The 18806-nt window shown below is 36.9% G+C and overlaps 1 protein-coding gene across 1 annotated transcript in view; it reads left to right on the forward strand.

The window, feature by feature from the left end:
* LOC128645002 (spectrin beta chain, erythrocytic) overlaps positions 1 to 18806 on the forward strand; it is a 278974-nt gene that overhangs the window by 209780 nt on the left and 50388 nt on the right. The window contains exons 31-32 of the mRNA XM_053697713.1: positions 10058 to 10158; positions 17594 to 17663. Of these exons, the coding sequence (XP_053553688.1) occupies positions 10058 to 10158; positions 17594 to 17663 (171 nt within the window). The remainder of the gene's footprint in view (positions 1 to 10057; positions 10159 to 17593; positions 17664 to 18806) is intronic.

Consider the following 18806-nt stretch of genomic DNA (forward strand, 5'->3'; position numbering starts at 1 on the left):
AAAGAAGATACTGAATACATCATCATTATCATTAAAGAAATAGTCTAGCCAAAATTAAACTTTCATGATTCATATAGGGCATGCAATTTTAAACAACTTTTAATTTGATTTTATTAGCAAATTTTCTTTGTTCTCTTGGTATTCTTTGTTGAAAACTAAAACTAGGTAGGCTCATATGATAATGTCTAAGCCCTTGAAGGCTGCCTCATATATCATTGCATTTTGACAGTTTTTCACAGCTAGACAGTGTTAGTTCATGTGTGTCATATATATATATATATATATATATATAACATTGTGCTCACACCCATGGAGTTATTTATGAGTCAGCACTGATTGTCTAAAATGCATGTCTGTCAAAAGAACTGAAATAAGGGGGCAGTCGGCAGAGGCTTAGATAGAAGGTAATCACAGAGGTAAAAGGTATATTTATATAACAGTGTTGGTTATGCAAAACTGGGGAATGGGTAATTAAGGTATTATCTATCTTTTTAAACAACACAAATTCTGGAGTAGACTGTCCCTTTAAATTAAAAACACACAAAAAAATATATCTATTATATATCAACAGTTGTGAAATTGATACAGATATCAATACCAATATATACCTATAAGTATGAGTAAATATTAAAATAAAAAACACTATATCCAATAGCTACACACATGGATACCATTAACCCCATTAATGCATTTCGCTATTCTGTGGTCAACAGTTATTATTGGCCATTAACAGTGCCATCGTGGAGACATGGAGACGAATATCATAGAAATTATCAACCTTGGTGATGTCTCTCGAAAAGATTGTGATTGTTTTGATTAAAAACAAACAAACAAGTGGCAGGACGTGTCTCAGTGAAGCTCCTGCTTATGTTCCATTAAAACTTGAGTTTTAGCTGCAAATAAGAAGACCTAACTTACTATGATCTTCGTTCTGGGTAGCTAAAACAGTCTACATATTTTTCCAGAAGTTTGGGAGCGGATGAACGACGTCCTGGCCTATGTTATCCAAGTAAGCCACGCACGACTTTTGCTAGCTAGGCCATCACTGGTTCCTGGAGAGAGAAAAGCACGGCTGGGGCTACTGCACATATCCCCCCCCCCCCAGGCCTCTGGGTTAGAATGTACGCAGATACTATTATTGATTTCTACTTACTACAACCACCTGCTACTAGGATTTAAACCCTTTCTTATGGAGCCAGACTATGTGCTGATTGTGCGCACTGAGCTGCTAGGAGAATTCCAAGAAGCATTTGTTCAGGCCCTGGATGTTGCTTTTGTCCCCTCCACTCCCAACAATAGCCTACAATATGCCTGTCCTTGCCCATCAGCAAATAGTACTCGTTAGGGTGGTGCTTTGGGGCCCCGGCACTCACCGCTTCCCTTGGAAAGTGTTGCTCAAGGCCTGGTCACAGGGTGCATGGCCCAGTGTGCTGCAGGAGGGACATCGGAGAGGGCCTCTAATGGATCTGAATGGCTGACTGTGACTGGGAGTGCTGCAACGGAGGGTCCCATGTCTGGTCCCACTGTGGGACTGAGTGATTCTCCAGTTGTACCTCTGGAAACTACACCCGCCGATTACAAGCACACTGTCTCCCCTCAATGGTATGGGACTACATTTACCCATGAACCGCGATTCCCCAGACCGAACCAACAGCCTGCTACATCGGGAAACTGACCCGGGGATCTTGAAATTCACAAGATGATTCAGGACGCAGAAAATCTATGGGTTGTCTCTCCAAAGAAAATAGACTGCTATGCTTTGATATTTTATCCGGGAGCAATGAGAGTTCTACAGGGGCCGGATCCTCCATTATCACTAACACACTTGGAGGCGCTATGGACCATAGACGCTGGTGAGACTGAATTATGGTTGCTAGACTTTCCCCTACCTGATGCGTCTCTACTTGGACACACTGAAGAGCACTCTTACTGTGCCATCAAAGTGGGAGTGGGATAACTTACTAATTGAAATAAGCCGAATGGTGGATGTGTCTCACACATACTTTGTCACCCAACGACTTTACAGAAGACTGGAGCTGAGATAAAATAATTAAAATGTTTTAGGGAAGTTAATGAGAGTTTTTGTACTTGATGTTGTGAAGTATTGCTGTTTTATAGTTCCATGTATTTATATGTTTTACTCGCTACATACACAGCAACCACTGGGACTAATAGTAACATAAGGCATTAACATAACATGTTATTATTGAGAAAATGTTGCTAATTTCTTTATACTTGTGTACATAGTAGGTGCACGTATCATTACATAATAACTTGAGAAAACGTTTGTCACACAACACTTGGCTAGGGATCCACTTTATCAGGGTTTGGGAAGCGCTGCTAGCGGCCGGAACGGCATGATCTAGTACCTCTGAAAAATATTTAAAGGTTCTCTTCTATCTATAGCTGCCTGTTAACATGCTTAGTTGACATAGGATTTTCACTTTTCCATGAAGTGCTCTCAGTAGGAGGGCTATTAGTTCCACAAGTGTGCATGGAGCTTCCTTAGTTTACATCACCCTAGCCTTATAATCTATATCCACAGTTTTCACTAAAGTTGTGCTCCACTTGACTTAATAGGGTTCAGACGAGAACTCATTGAAATGTTGACACATCCAGGGTATGTGAGTGAGTTTAACTATGGCACTGATATTAAAATGTAACCTTGCAGGGGTGTATATGATAGCTGGGGGTCTTTTAAGTACTACCTCTAAAACAGTATTCAGTCTGGGTATAATTGTCTCTAACCCGTAGAGTATACTGTATGACATAACATAGCAGATTAGTTACCCTACATACTTCCCCTAGAAAAAGATACGCAACACACTACCTTAGCCCCCTATATATCTTAGGGATAGAAACACCTTTTACATAGATTACATATTTCTCTTGTAAGATGTATCGAGTCCACTGATTCATCCTTACTTGTGGGATATTCTCCTCCCCTACAGGAAGTGGCAGAGAGAGCACCCACAGCAGAGCTGCCTATATAGCTCCACCCTTAGCTCCACCCCCCAGTCATTCTCTCTGCCTGCTTAACTGCTAGGAAGGGCAAAGAGGAGTGTGGTGACAAAAATGTTATGTTTTTATTTTCTCAAGCAAAAGTTTGTTATTTTTAAATGGTACCGGTGTGTACTATTTACTCTCTGGCAGAAAAGGGATGAAGATTTCTGCAAGGAGGATGATGATCTTAGCATTTTGTAACTAAGATCCACTGCTGTTCTCACAAGGGCTGAAGAGTATAGGAAAACTTCAGTTGGGGGAACATTTTGCAAGCTAAACTGCATTAAGGTATGTTCATCTATTTTTTTCTAGACAGACTATGTTATTTCTAGAAAAGGCTGGCAATATCCCCATGAGGGAAGGGTAAGCTGTATTCAGACACTTGGATAGGAATTGCAGCTTGCATGAAGGGCTTATTAGTTACTGGTGACACTGTTTGGTAAAAAAGTTTTTGTTTATTCAGTGAATGATGCAATTATAACGTTTTTTTGAAGGGACTAAAGGGTCATTGTGGCTTGTTTTTGAGTTTTCTAACCCACATGGTTAATTTAGAGACATTCTAGTGTTTGTCTGTTAGGCCTCAAAACATTGAGTGAGGTGGGAGGGGCCTATTTTCGCACCTCAGTTGTGCAGTTTCTTTTCCTCTGAGACTTCTAACTGCTTCTCCAGAGGTTCCTGCCATGTTTGAGGGCTGTAAAAGAAGTTTTTTCCCCCATAAATTGTTCTGAAGGGCAGGTAGGAGCCACAGCAGAGCTGTGGCAAAGTGCTGAAAGTCTTTTTTACTGGTTTTGATGTTTTTTCAATCCGTTTTTGCCAGAATAAAGCAGGAGAGAGCTTCGGTGATTCTTATAGCACCTGCATGGCAACGCAGGACTTGGTATGCAGACCTAGTGGACATGTCCTCGGTTCTACCATGGACTCTGCCAATGAGCCAGGACCTTCTAATCCAAGGTCTGTTCACACATCCAAATCTAATTTCTCTGCGTCTGACTGCTTGGAGATTGAACGCCTGATTCTATCAAAGCATGGTTTCTCTGAGTCGGTCATTGATACCCTGATTCAGGCAAGAAAGCCTAACACCAGGAAGATCTATCATAAGATTTGGCGCAAATATCTTTATTGGTGTGAATTTAAACCTGTTGCTCCACCATGGAGCCTAAATGTAGTTCTTAAAGTTTTTCAAGGGGTTCCATTTGAACCTATGCATTCCATGGATATTAAGCTTCTATCTTGGAAAGTTTTGTTTTTAGTAGCTATCTCTTCGGCTCGAAGAGTTTCTGAGCTATATGCTTTACAGTGTGATTCCCCTTATCTTATATTCCATGCAGATAAGGTGGTTTTGCGTACCAAACCTGGGTTTCTTACTAAGGTTGTTTCTTATAAGAATATCAATCAAGAGATTGTTGTTCCTTCACTTGTCCTAATCCTTCTTCAAAGAAGGAACGTCTGTTGCACAATCTTGATGTGGTTCGTGCTTTAAAGTTCTACTTACAAGCAACTAAAGATTTCCGTCAAACATCTTCATTGTTTGTTGTTTATTCTGGTAAGCGGAGAGGTCAGAAGGCTACGGCTACCTCTCTTTCCTTTTGGCTGAAAAGCATCATCCGTTTGGCTTATGAGACTGCTGGCCAACAGTCTCCTGAAAGAATTACTGCTCATTCTACTAGAGCTGTGGCTTCCACATGGCTTTTAAAAATGAGGCTTCTGTTGAACAGATTTGTAATGCGGAGACTTGGTCTTCGCTTCATACTTTTTCCAAATTTTACAAGCAGTGGTGCCTTCCGTTTAAGGTCCCTGTCTTGTCCCTCCCTTCATCCGTGTCCTAAAGCTTTGGTATTGGTATCCCACAAGTAAGGATGAATCCGTGGACTCAATACATCTTACAAGAGAAAACATAATTTATGCTTACCTGATAAATGTATTTCTCTTGTGATGTATCGAGTCCACGGCCCGCCCTGTGTCTTAAGACAGGCATATATATTTTTATTTTTAAACTTTCAGTCACCACTGCACCCTATAGTTTCTCCTTTTTCTTCCTAGCCTTCGGTCGAATGACTGGGGGGTGGAGCTAATGGGGGAGCTATATAGGCAGCTCTGCTGTGGGTGCTCTCCTGCCACTTCCTGTAGGGGAGGAGAATATCCCACAAGTAAGGATGAATCCGTGGACTCGATACATCACAAGAGAAATAAATTTATCAAGTAAGCATAAATTATGTTTTTTCATAGCAGCCATAGTCTATTGCTCCTTCATAATTGTTAAGCAGGTGTTCCACTCCTATGTTTGTTATTTACCAAACAGTAAATTTTGCATCACTATATATCTTCATAATATATGCCCTATATTATCCCTTCAGTGTTTGATAGTTCTGTTAGTCGGTCCAAGAGTGACCATTATTACTTAATAGAGGGGTCTTTTTACCTCTTCTTAAGCTATCATGTGTTAATATATGGGTCTTCATCTTAAAGAAAAAGTGAGGTATTGTTTTTCTTTTTTGTAATAAGATACTTGCAGGTATTTCTTTGTTTGTTATTTCTGCTGCTTATTCTTACCAGTGATCTCATGTATCTAAAACTGTAAGCTTCAAGTGAAACATACCTGTAACTATATTTTTTGTGTTTATCTCAATAAAAATGTTTAAAGGAACACTGAACCCAAATTTTTTCTTTCGTGATTCAGATAGAGCATACAATTTTAAGCAACTCTCTAATTTACTCCTATTATAAATGTTTCTTCGTTCTCTTGCTATCTTTATTTGAAAAAGAGGGCGTCTAAGCTTTTTTCTTTGTTCAGAACTCTGGACAGCAGTTTTTGATTGGTGGATGAATTTATCCACCAATCAGCAAGGACAACCTAGGTTGTTCGCCAAAAATGGGCCGGCACCTATTACATTCTTGCATTTTAAATAAAGATACCAAGAGAATAAAAACAAATTGATAATAGGAGTAAATTAGAAAGTTGCTTAACATTTCATGCTCTATCTGAATCAGAAAAGAAAAAATTTGGGTTCAGTGTCCCTTTAAATAAAAAAAAAACAAACAAACAAAAAAAAGCAGTTGTCAGTGGCAAACTGAGGAGGATGCATTAAATATTTTTTTTTCCAGATGGTCAAACATATTTTGTTAAATAACAAATGGTAACAGCGCTAACAAATAATTTTGCAAAACAGCCTGGTGGTTTCAATACTAATGTTTATTTAAATATATAAAACACAATGTGCAAAAAATGCCAACATAGTTGCAACCTCTTTACAGAGTGATTAATCACAGCTTGATTAGCAGTACAACCACTTAAGAATGTGTTGCAAACACTTGTGAATGCAACCTCTATACAGAGTGATTAATCAAAGCTTGATTAGCAGTACAAACACTTGAGAATGTGTTACAAACACTTGAGAATGTGTTGCAAGTCAATTGTATCCTAATACATCAATGCCTACTTGCAAACTTATGATGTATCAATACAGTGCAAAGGAAATAGACATGATGTTATTATGTATAACAATAAAAACAAATAAATACAAAATAAAAAATATATATCAATAAAAATGAGAAAATATTAACAGCCAGTCACAACCTACTGGTCTGGCCAGATAACTCAAAGTTCAGACAATATACCCACTACGCGTTTCTGGGTCACACCCCTTCATCAGGTGTAGATTGAGTAGGGAGTGACTAGCTGTTAAATGCTCAAAAGGCAACATATTTCCTGTTTGTTCAACCAATAGATTATCTCCAGTGATTTGGCTGACAGGATACTCTAAAATCGCCATCTTGGAAAAGGGCATCAGGGGAATAATTCTGGCAATGATACTAAGATCCCTATATGGAAGTGGTATTTCTTATATAACTAAACAAATATATTATCTGACGGTGTGTGCAAAGATAAAGCTATCATTAAAACATTGTATAACTATAATAAAAACAAAATAAATTTAAAAAAAAGTTGATAAATATATAATAATAAAAAATCACTTTAAAGGGACAGTCTAGGCCAAAATAAACTTTCATGATTCAGATAGGGCATGTAATTTTAAACAATTTTCCAATTTACTTTTATCACCAATTTTGCTTTGTTCTCTTGGTATTCTTAGTTGAAAGCTTAACCTAGGAGGTTCATTTGCTAATTTCTTAGACCCTGAAGGCCACCTCTTTTCAGAATGCATTTTAACAGTTTTTCACCACTAGAGGGTGTTAGTTCACATATTTCATATAGATAACACTGTGCTCATGCACGTGAAGTTATCTGGGAGCAGGCACTGATTGGCTAAACTGCAAGTCTGTCAAAAGAACTGAAATAAAGGGGCAATTTGCAGAGGTTTAGATACAAGATAATCACAGAGGTTAAAAGTATATTATTATAACAGTGTTGGTTATGCAAAACTGGGGAATGGGTAATAAAGGGATTATCTATCTTTTAAAACAATAAAAATTCTGGTGTAGACTGTCCCTTTAAATAAATAATTCAGTGTGCTTACCACTGTATGTTAAATCTAAAAAGGTGTACATATACAACAAGGATAGTACAATTACTAACAAATAATAACTAAAAAAAATAAACAATTCATTGCTCACATCAAATGATACATTTTATCAAGTACATAGTTTAAACCTAACTATATAAACAATGAATCAACGTGTTACAAGTACCCTTTAAAAAAACATATATCTGTTAACTTGGACTAAGGAAGTCATACATCCTAGAAAAATATATCATATACAGTATATATGTATCTACCAATCTGGGCTGAGGGATGGGGGAAAAAAAGGGAGGGGGAGAGAGGAGGCGGAAATCTGATAGTCCGGCCGGCTAGGGCTACCAGATGACCGTCAAGGGAGGAGAAGAAAAAAAAGGGGGTCCAGATTAACATCTACTAAAATATATATGAGTATATTCTTGGAATTACTTATATATGTATATAAAAATTATTTCATTGATTAATTTAATGAAAACCATTGCAAAGACTTATATAGAACCTTAGCAAATAATATTTTACAAAAAAGATACAAATTCATAATTTTCATTTAAGCCTAATGGTTATAATGTATTTTATTTAAGTATCCAGTAAGTTTCACGTTGGTTCAAAATTCTTTCACGGTCACCTCTACATCTATTGAATATGGTCAATTCCAAAAAACATGAGATCTTGCTTATTACTTCGATGTACCTGTTTGAAATGCCGAGAAACAGAATGTTGAAGAAAACCAGTTTCAATATTATAGAGATGTTCATAAATTCTTTTACGGAGAGGATGTGTTGTACGTCCTACTTAAAATAAATTACAGCTACATTTCAAAATATATATTACAAAAGTGGAGTCACAATTAATGACATTTCCAACTTGCAATTGTATTTTTTTCAAATTGCTATGTCAATATCTTCTTAGGGGAATATTTACAGTAATCACACTAAAACACATCTATGCCAACCTTTAGGTGGAACTGAAGTTAGTGTCTGTACTATTGTATTTTAATTTATTCCAGTCCTAATGTCTATATTTTGTTTCTGTTTTTGCCATCTAATAAATTTCTGGCTCATATGTATTTCCCCCCCCCCCCATCCCTCAGCCCAGATTGGCAGATACATACATATATATGATATATTTTTCTAGGATGTATGCCTTCCTTAGTCCAAGTTAACAGATATATGTTTTTAAAGGGTACTTGTAACACGTTGATTAATTGTTTATATAGTTAGGTTTAAACTATGTATTTGATAAAATGTATCATTTGATGTCAGCAATGAATTGTTTCTTTTTTTAGTTATTATTTGTTAGTAATTGTACTATCCTTGTTGTGTATGTATACCTTTTTAGATTTGACATACAGTGGTAAGCACACTGAATTATTTATTTAAGTGATTTTTTTATTATTATATATTTATGAACTTTTTTTTAAAATTTATTTTGTTTTTATTATAGTTATACAATGTTTTAATGATACCGTCATATAATATATTTGTTATATAAAAACACCACCTCCATATAGGGATCTTAGTATCATTGCCAGAATTATTTCCCTGATGCCCTTTTCCAAGATGGCGATTTTAGAGTATCCTGTCAGCCAAATTCACTGGAGATAATCTATTAGTTGAACAAACAGGAAACAGGTTGCCTTTTGAGCATTTAACAGCTAGTCGCTCCCTACTCACTCTACACCTGATGAAGGGGCGTGACCCAGAAACGCGTAGTAAGTATATTGTTTGAGTTGTCTGTGACTTGCTGTTAACATTTGCTCATGTTTACTGACATTTATTTTTTCTTTTGTATGTATTTGTTTTTATTGTGATACATTATAACATCATGTCTAGTTCCTTTGCACTGTATTGATACATCATAAGTTTGCAAGTAGGCATTGATGTATTAGGATACAATTCACTTGCAACACATTCTCAAGTGTTTGTAACACATTCTCAAGTGGTTGTACTGCTAATCAAGCTGTGATTAATCACTCTGTATAGAGGTTGCAACTATGTTTGCATTTTTTGCACATTGTGTTTTATATATTTAAGTAAACATTAGTATTGAAACCACCAGGATTTTTTGCACAATTATTTTTTTAGTGCTGTTACCATTTGTTATTTATTTGTTTTTGTTTTTTATAACAGCTGCTAATACAAATTTTATTCACATTAATTATACACATTCACACACATTGTTCACATAGTATCAGTAACACTCTCCATTTTTTTCTTAAACATATTTTGTTATTTAAATAAATTAATTCAATATAATTTACATATGAGGCAAAAAACTCTTAACTTTAACATTAGTTTTCATAATTTTGAAGATTTTCAAAAAAATAAGACTAAATTATTCTTATTTAAAGGGAGCTGAGTGTGCAGTAAAAAATACTATAAAGGGACGTGAAAGTTATTTTTTATTTTTGTTGAATCTGTTAATTTTTATCCTTTTTTATTTATATTATATAGGTATATGCAGTTTGATTTTCTTTTTGTTAGCTACTGTTATCCTAAGGTTGAATTGTGAGGGTCTCTGTATATTATTATACCATCTTTTATTACATATTTTAAGTTCCATTTGTTTTATTGTTTCAGCTGGAGTTATTAGAAATAAGGAAATATCAGGAGGCTAAAAGACAAGAAATTGCAATGGCAGCTGACACAGAAATGAGACAAGAATATGAGACAGTCAAACAGTAGGTCAAAGTGAGATATGCGATACTAACAGGACTAACCTAAAATATATGCCAAATTAAAAATACCTGCTGTTTATACACATTACAACTAATATCTAAACACTAGCAGCAATTGCAGTTAGTAGTGTATTGAATACTAGTATAATACACCTTACCTTTAATTGGCCAGATTACAAGTGGAGCAATATTTTTATCGCTCATGAGTGCTTACTTAAGGTAAAAAAATATTTCTATGGGAAGCGCTAAAGAAAGCCTTTTTTTTTTCTTCTTTATATATATTTATACTATATATATATATATATATATATATATATATATATATATATATATATACACACACATTGGAGCCCTTCCCAGTCAAACACCTTGCCATATACCATATTTCTTTTTAACCCTTTTAAAACATTTCCATTAATGTTAGTTTTTCATTAAAATGAGCATGTATGAGTGTAATACTTTATTTTAAAGTATTCTACATGTGTTTTGTGCATTAACACTTACACTTTACTTCAGGTCAGTTGCGTTAATTCTTCTAAGACCATTTGGGCTTTCACTCAAATGCATCCCATAACTTTCACCTTGCAATATCAGCAATTTTTAATAGCATGCAGTTCTCGGCCATAGCTTGCATTATTTGTTTGCAATATATTACAACTCTTACACAATGTCTATACTTGTTTGTGGTGCTCATAGGCCTTTTTCATGGAGGGACATGGTGAGAGACAATGTATTTTAAGCTGTTTATAAGAAAGTGAAGCTTATTATGAAACAACATTAACTTATTTGAAAAATCAGCATTCTACAGGATACTGCAGGCCATTTTGCTTGAATACCCGACTCTGGGGTCCATCACTATCCTTAATCTACATAAATCCTCGCAGACTTTAATGGTGAATTTTATAGAAAAATCATTAGATAAACTTTTCTAAAAGATTGTGATCGACCCCTCTGGTATTAAAACTTTTTTAATGCTAATATTTAGTTTGCTGTAAAGTTGCACTTGTGCCACGTTTTGTTTCACATTTCTATAGGCCTCAGAATATTATGAAACGGAAAGGCCTGCTAGCTGCTACTTTCAGTACTGCAATGGTGAAAAGCAAGAAACTAAGAGAGTTTAATCTATTTAAAAACTTTATTTCCATTTAGAGATAATGGGTTCGCATCTGTTAATGGCCATGCAGACAAGGTTCTTTATGTGGCTCTCTTCTTAGCTCTGGATACATTCAACACCAGCAATTAATTTTTTTTGTAGGAGTTCTACACTCTAAAGTATTACAGTTTGATGTTATAGACTCAAACAACCTGTAATCTTAGGACTTGGTTACAGAAACACCTTCCCCAGTTGAATTGGGCTATGGATCAGTTAGTGTCCTGGGGCAAAGTTTCTGTCTACTAATGGCTACAGTTAACGCATCTCCTACCGTACCGAAGGCTTATTCCACCTTCTCAGATGTCTTTGAGAAATGAGGGGTGGATATCTTACCTCCATCGTCTGTACGATTGCAAAATAGAGTTGTATCCATAATCCTAGTGCCCCCATACCTAGAGGGAAAATATACCCTCTTTTGAAACAAGAATCCAAAGCTATGGAAGATTATATACAAGAAAATCTATTAAAGGGATTGATTCGCCCTTCTTCCTCTCCTCCCGGGACAGATTTCTTTTTGTGAGTAAATAAGATGGAAGACTACAACCATGTATAGACTACCGTCTACCCTTGATACCAGAACTTTCTGATTACATACAAGGAGCTTGTTACTTCCCCAAAGTAGATCTATGTGGGGCCTATAACCTAGTTTAAATACACCTGGGCAATGAATGAAAGACTTCTTTTAACAGAACAGACCATTACGATTACTTAGCTATGTCGTTTTAACTCTGTAAAGCGTTTTTTAAAGCCTTTGTCAATGACATTTTAAAGGACTTTCTAAACAGTACTGTTATTGTATACCTAGATGTTATTTTTATATTTTCTGAATTTTAAAATGAGAACTAAAACTATGTAAAGCAAGTTCTTAGTAGACTACGGGAAAAGTCACTATATGCAAAATTAGAGAAATGTGTCTTTTGAAAAAGAACAAATATAGTTTCTTGGATATATCATCTCCAAGGATGGATTTGCCATGGATCCCTCCATATTGGAAGCTGTTTTGAATTGGCCTCAGCCTATTACCCTGAAGGGTATACAACGTTTCTTAGGATTCACTAATTATTACTGCAAATTTATACAGAACTTCTCTAAAATCACTGCAAGGGTTTCTGACCTAACTAAGCAAAATCAGAATTGCAAAGAGTGGCCTGACCATTGGAGCTTTTGAGAAATTCAAATATTGTTTCTGTTCTGCACCTGTTTTGAAAAACACAAAAAAAGGTCTGAATTGCTCTCGAAGTGTATGCCTCTGACACTGGGGCTGAAGCAGTACTTTCACAGAGATCCTACCACTTTTAAGTTTCATCCAGTTGATTATTTTTCCAAACAATTTTCTCCATCTGAAACTAATTATGGTGTGGGCAATAAGGAACTTATAGCTATGAAATTAGCCCTTACCAAGTGGAGACACTGGTTGGATGGTACAGATTAGGGCTGCACGATTAATCGCATATGCAATTTAAAACCGTGATTAATCCCCGCGATTTTAAAACCACGAGGAGTCGCAATTTTTTTCCTACATAAAAAATTCCTTTAGAAGTGGCTGTAATGCATTGATTTATTTGTGATTTCTTGCAAACCAGCTCCATCTAGTGGTTGCTTTTAGCACACATTTGTAAAATGGCTCTTTTACTTTCACTTTCTGTTCTCATAAGCAGCCGATCAATCTAGAAATCTAAAAGTAGAGCCCATGCAGGAATGAAGAGAAGGGAAAGCCACTTAATTATATTTCCCCCTAGGGACGTCTGCAGTCTGAAACTTAGGGTATGTAAACATTATGGAACCTCCCACACAATCTCCTGCTCTCTAAGAAACAGCTCAAATACATAGCAGATGCAGTTAACCCCACGGCTCCCAAAAAGGCTAACACTGCAGTCCCCTCTGCTGCTGGGTTTACTGCATCTACAATGTATTTTATATCAGCAAGGCACAGCATTTCTGAAAGGAGCAGCCCGCCACCCCTACTGCTATATGCCTGTAATGGATTCCTGGACAGGAGCAGGGCTCATTTTAAGTCAAATTAAAAATTTTAAAAAAGAAGAAGAAAAAAAAAAAAATATATATATATATATATATATATATATGTGTGTGTATGTGGCTTACACTGCTTCATTTGTTAATCATACCACTGTCCACAGTTAGAATGACTGTCAAAGAAAACATGACAATGTTGTGTGTCATAAGACCTAATAACTGGCTAGTGGCTACTATTTAATCACATCACAGGCAGCAAATTTTATTTTAACTATTTTGTGGTTTGTATTTTATGCTCCAAGTGTGTATTGGACATTGAGAAACATGTACATTAAGATTCTGTAGTGTTAAATAAACTTTATTATGCAAAATGAAGGTGTTATAGTCATTTATAAGAAAACATTTTGTCCATATCGCCCAGCCCTAGTACAGATACACCAATACTCATCCTTACTGATAACAAGAATATAACCTATATGGAGTCTGCATAACCATTAAATACCAGACAATTTCAGTGGGGCCTCTTTTTCTCCCACTTCAAGTTTGTAGTCTCCTACATTCCAGGGAGTAAGTACAAGAAAGTTGATGTTCTGTCCCGTCAGTTTAGCCAGACAACTGTTCTTGTTCTGGAGAGGCCAGAACCAATACTGCCTCCTACCCTCTTCATCTCCCAGCTAACTACCTCCTTGTTAAGGAAGTTGAAAAGAGCTCAACGTTAGAACTTTATGTCCCACTAGAGGTATGCACAGCACTTCTGGCTTGGGCTCCTGACAGCAGAATATTAGGTCATCCAGGCTTATTCCGGATTTACAAATTACTTTGCCAACATATCTGGTGGCCGTCAATGAAAAATGATACCAGAGACTATGTGAAAGCCTGTGTGAATTGTGCTGCTAACGAAACATCTCAGTCACTGCTATCTGGTGTTTTGCAACCACTGCCTGTACCCAAACAGCCATGGACCCATCTTTCTTTTGTGGTAGATTTGCCTTACTCTAACAACCATACTGTGATTTGGGTGGTAGTGGACAACTTTTCCAAACAAGCACATTTCATCCCACTAGCCAAGTTAGCTCCTGCTCAAGATCTTGCCTTCATGGCATTCCTGAGGAAATCATTTCTGACCTAGGTCTACAGATTGTCTCTGCTTTTTGGAGAGGTCTCTGCAAACTATTAGGCACTACTATATGTCTCTCTCCTCAAACCAATGGTCAGACCAAAGAACAAAACAAGATTTGTAGGCTTACCGACGTGCCTTTTTAAACCTACAACAAACACATTGGTCTGACCTTTAACCTTTAGCCAAACTAGCCAGAAAACCCCACTGGCACTCCTCACTTTGTTGCTCTCCTTTTATGCTTCTATGGGTTATCAGCCTAAAGTTTTTCCCTCTCACATTGGTGTACCAGCTGCCGATCGTCCAGCACTGGAATTGTTGAAACATTGACGTCAGGTTCACTCTGTTTTTACCGACCTACTCCCGCAGACACAAGTTTTTTGACAATCCTCCATCATGCTGCAACTTGAACTTTTCCATTGGTGATCATGTTTGGCTTTCTACCTGTCACTTTCGGCTTTGACAATCATTCCACAAATTGGTACCTCGTTCTATTGGTCCTTATCATGTTCTCAGACGTATTAATTCAGTCTTATAAGTTGCCTTTACCTCGTACTCTCTAGTAATCGGTTTCCTTGTCCTACACTTCCTCCTCCTTCGGTATTTATACAAGTAGAGACGGAATTTGAGATCTCAAAGATCTTGGACACTGGAAGGGGTATACTGTGGCCGACAGATATGGGGACCCACCAGACATGTGCATGCCCCTTCATTGACTGCTCACTTTCATGCTTCTCATCCTAATAAACTGGCTTAGGGTCCCAGAAGTACCCTTTGATGGGAGGCTAGTGTCACGACCCCTTTGTTTACTTTTTTACACGGTTTGTGATGCGTAATTTTTGGCGTCGCGGTTGCATTGTCGCATAATTTTTCCCCATCATTGTTGTGTTGTCACGGTTGCATCATCGTGTCATTTTTGCCATGCAATTCCGGCTTTAAAAGAGTTGTCTATCATTTTAATTGACTGATTATAGTAATTCTGTATTTCTAGTAGGTTCACTTTCAACCTGTTTAACTTGATACCTGTCTTTAACCTCAGACTATGTTTTGACCTTGACTTTTCTTACTTCTTTGGTACCTCAAAAGATCGAACTGATACCTGGCTTTAACCTCAGACTATGTTTTGATCTTGGCTCTTCTCACTTCTTTAGTACCTCACAAGATCAGACTGATACCTGGCTTTAACCTCAGACTATGTTTTGATCTTGGCTCTTCTCACTTCTTTGGTACCTCACAAGATCGGACTGATACCTGGCTTTAACCTCAGACTTTGTTTTGATCTTGACTTTTAATGCTTTGGTACCTTGCAAGATCGGACTGATACCTGGCTTAAACCTCCGACTGTGTTTTGACCTTGGCTCCTCTCTATCCTCACAAGCTAGTATTCCTGGTCTACTTTCCTTTCTGGCACCTGTACCCTACCTGGTGGTTACACTATCCTGGAATTTGTGTAAGGACTCTATGTATCATACTACAGGTACCACCTTCTATTCTCTACTGTGCCTTTCTGAATCAGTCTCTGCCAGGAGTTGTTCAGAGCCTTCGGTTGGTTACTTCTCACCCCTCACTCAGTCTCTGGGTTATTTCTGACTTGGACACTAACTCGAGAAGTGTAACAACTTGCTTGAGTGTGTAATGCTGCCCCCTTCTCTCACGAGACCAATCACCTGAGAGAAAGGCCTGTCAAAAACCTGGAGCGAGCGTGTTCGTGGTGATTTCAATCCGCCACCTCAGAGGTGGTGGAGAGTGTAAAAAACAGCAGTCTGATTGCCGCTTCTTACATTGTGGGAAGCAGGCTTGCATGTGCAAGCCCACCCCACAAGGGCTCAAAAGCAGGTTACACTAGTTAATACATGGAGCTCAATTTGAATATGTCAGGCATGCCCAAAAGGTAGCTAGATGCCTCAGTGCTGACCAGCAGATTTACATATTGTTATGTGATATCCTTTTTTTTCTGTATCTAGTAGTAATATTTGGCTTCAGGATCACAACTATTGAAGAAGAGACATGTTAGGTCTTGAAAGCCTATATAATTCAAATCCTTAATTTTGTTGGCTCATTAAAATGTATCACAATCTAATAAAAGGAGCAACAATTGTGTGAAATAATACAGTGCTTTATTATGTACAACAGTAATGGCTCAAGGTGAACACTGGCATTTTCTATGAGTTAAGACCTTCTCTGGTACATTAAACATTTATCACTAACTACACATACTTGGAGATTACATTGACAAGCTACAAAAACAAATAGATTCTAACTCACTTAAAGTGGATGCTGCTTAAATGACAACAAGCTATTTCAGCTTTGCTTTCTCTCATCTTACTACCTATGACAGCTTGTTTTTTTGTTATACAAATGTAAGCTCATTAACAGTAATTTGTGAGTCTGGATCACTGTGCTTAGCATGATCTTCCCCACCACCATTTGAAGTTCAACTCCACCTGACTATTTCCCTGCACTTCAACCCTTTGTTTCCATGCTGTGATGCGAAACATATGGGAAACGTTCCAACTATGAACAGCAATATTGCAATTGCTATTTGTAATGTTATGATATTAAGACAGGATACATAAAAGCTTGGGCTATGATGCAATACATACAAGAGACAAAGTGGAGAGTCTGTATATAGAAGGGTTCTTCAAAGAGAAAACATGTGGAGTAACGTTGGACAACTATGAGATTGTCATGATTTTAAACTTAAATCCTGTTGTGCCAGGATTGATCCTAAATGTCCCACTTCCCTTATCTAAATAATGGTAGATTCTTTAGTGTATTGTAGAGGACCTATTGCTATCTCTGGTCTTTGAGTGGCCTGCACTTTTGGGATGTGTAATACACCTAATGGCCATATTGGATTAGAAATAAGTGCCGGTATTATACATGAACAGAGAATATGACATTAGGCAGCTGGAGAAAGCAAGAAGCAGGAGATCTGCTGCTATTTTTTAATAAACACTCCCTTGTAAATTGTATTTCTACTAGTTTTATACTTGACAGTGTTGGGGGCTATGGCTAAATAAGGTGAGCACAACAAGATTATTATTATTTATTTATGTTTATAGGAACATGACTTTTCAGCCTCCTGCTAATGTCCAGGTGATATTTTTGTAAATTTGACTTTATAGTTTAATGAATAAGTACCCTTACTAATTTTACTAATTGACCCTTCCTGAATTTGTTTTCCTTCCTAGATATACAGAAGGTATAGAGAAAACGTTTGAAGAAACACATCCAAGTGACTCAGCTAGAATATCAGAAGAGGTGAGGTTATTGATACATCATTAAGTATGATTCAGACATAAATTATATGTAAAATATCACATTTGTAATTTTATATCGTGAAGTAGTAAATTCTGTTTCAATTTAAATTTTATCTTGAGAAAATAATATCGTCAAACTTTACCAGTTACAAGATATCAATTCTTATATTTGAATATCATACTTTTTTTTTTTTTTTTAACTGTCTAACACTATGGCCCCGTTCCATGTAAAAACATCATATTCAGATTGGGCTATTTTTGCTTTTATTTTCTATCCATTCCAATTCATTTGACTAAAGGGATAGTAAACATCAAAAATGTTATTGTTTAAAAAGATAGATAATCCCTTTATTTACCATTCCCCAGTTTTGCATAATCAACACAGTTATAAAAATATACTTTTTACCTGTGTGATTACCTTGTATCTAAGCTTCTGCAGACTGCCTCCTTATCTCAGATCTTTTTCAGATAGAGCATGGAATTTTAACCCCTTGAGTGCTAACGACGGCTCTGAGCCGTCGCAGAGTTCCCCACTCTGGTGCTAACGACGGCTCAGAGCCGTCGCTAGCACTCTCCCACCTTGAGGGAGATTTGGGAGCTCCCACCCTGGCGATCGGGCCTGCATAGTGACAGGCATCACGGGGGCTTCACGTTTTGTGCGGTGACATCACGTGCAATGACGTGATGACGTCACTGCGCAACTTTATTTAAAATGAACAATGTTAAGTATAGGAGCAGGGAGTATGCTGCTTAGAAGCCTGTATCTCAGGCATCTAAGCAGCTACAGGACCCATTGTTGGAAAGGTAATCACCTAACCAGTCTAAATGAAAAAATAGTTACAAAAAAAATATTTAAAAAAAATAAATTAATTAAAACAGCTTAGCACCCAGGTGGGAAAATACTTAGCACTCAAAGGGTTAAACAACTTTACAATTTACTTCCATTAACAAAATGTGCACAGTCTTTTTATATTTACAGTTTTTGAGTCACTAGCTGCTACTGAGCATGTGCAAGAATTCACAGAACATATGTATATGCATTTGTGATTGGCTGAGGGCTGTCACATGATTACGGCAAATAAACATCGAAAAAAATGTTACTACTAGTTTGAGTTTCAGACTAAGTGCTATTGTATTGTCTTGT

This window comes from Bombina bombina, chromosome 1 (genome assembly GCF_027579735.1).
Source record: "Bombina bombina isolate aBomBom1 chromosome 1, aBomBom1.pri, whole genome shotgun sequence".
Classification (NCBI taxonomy): domain Eukaryota; kingdom Metazoa; phylum Chordata; class Amphibia; order Anura; family Bombinatoridae; genus Bombina; species Bombina bombina.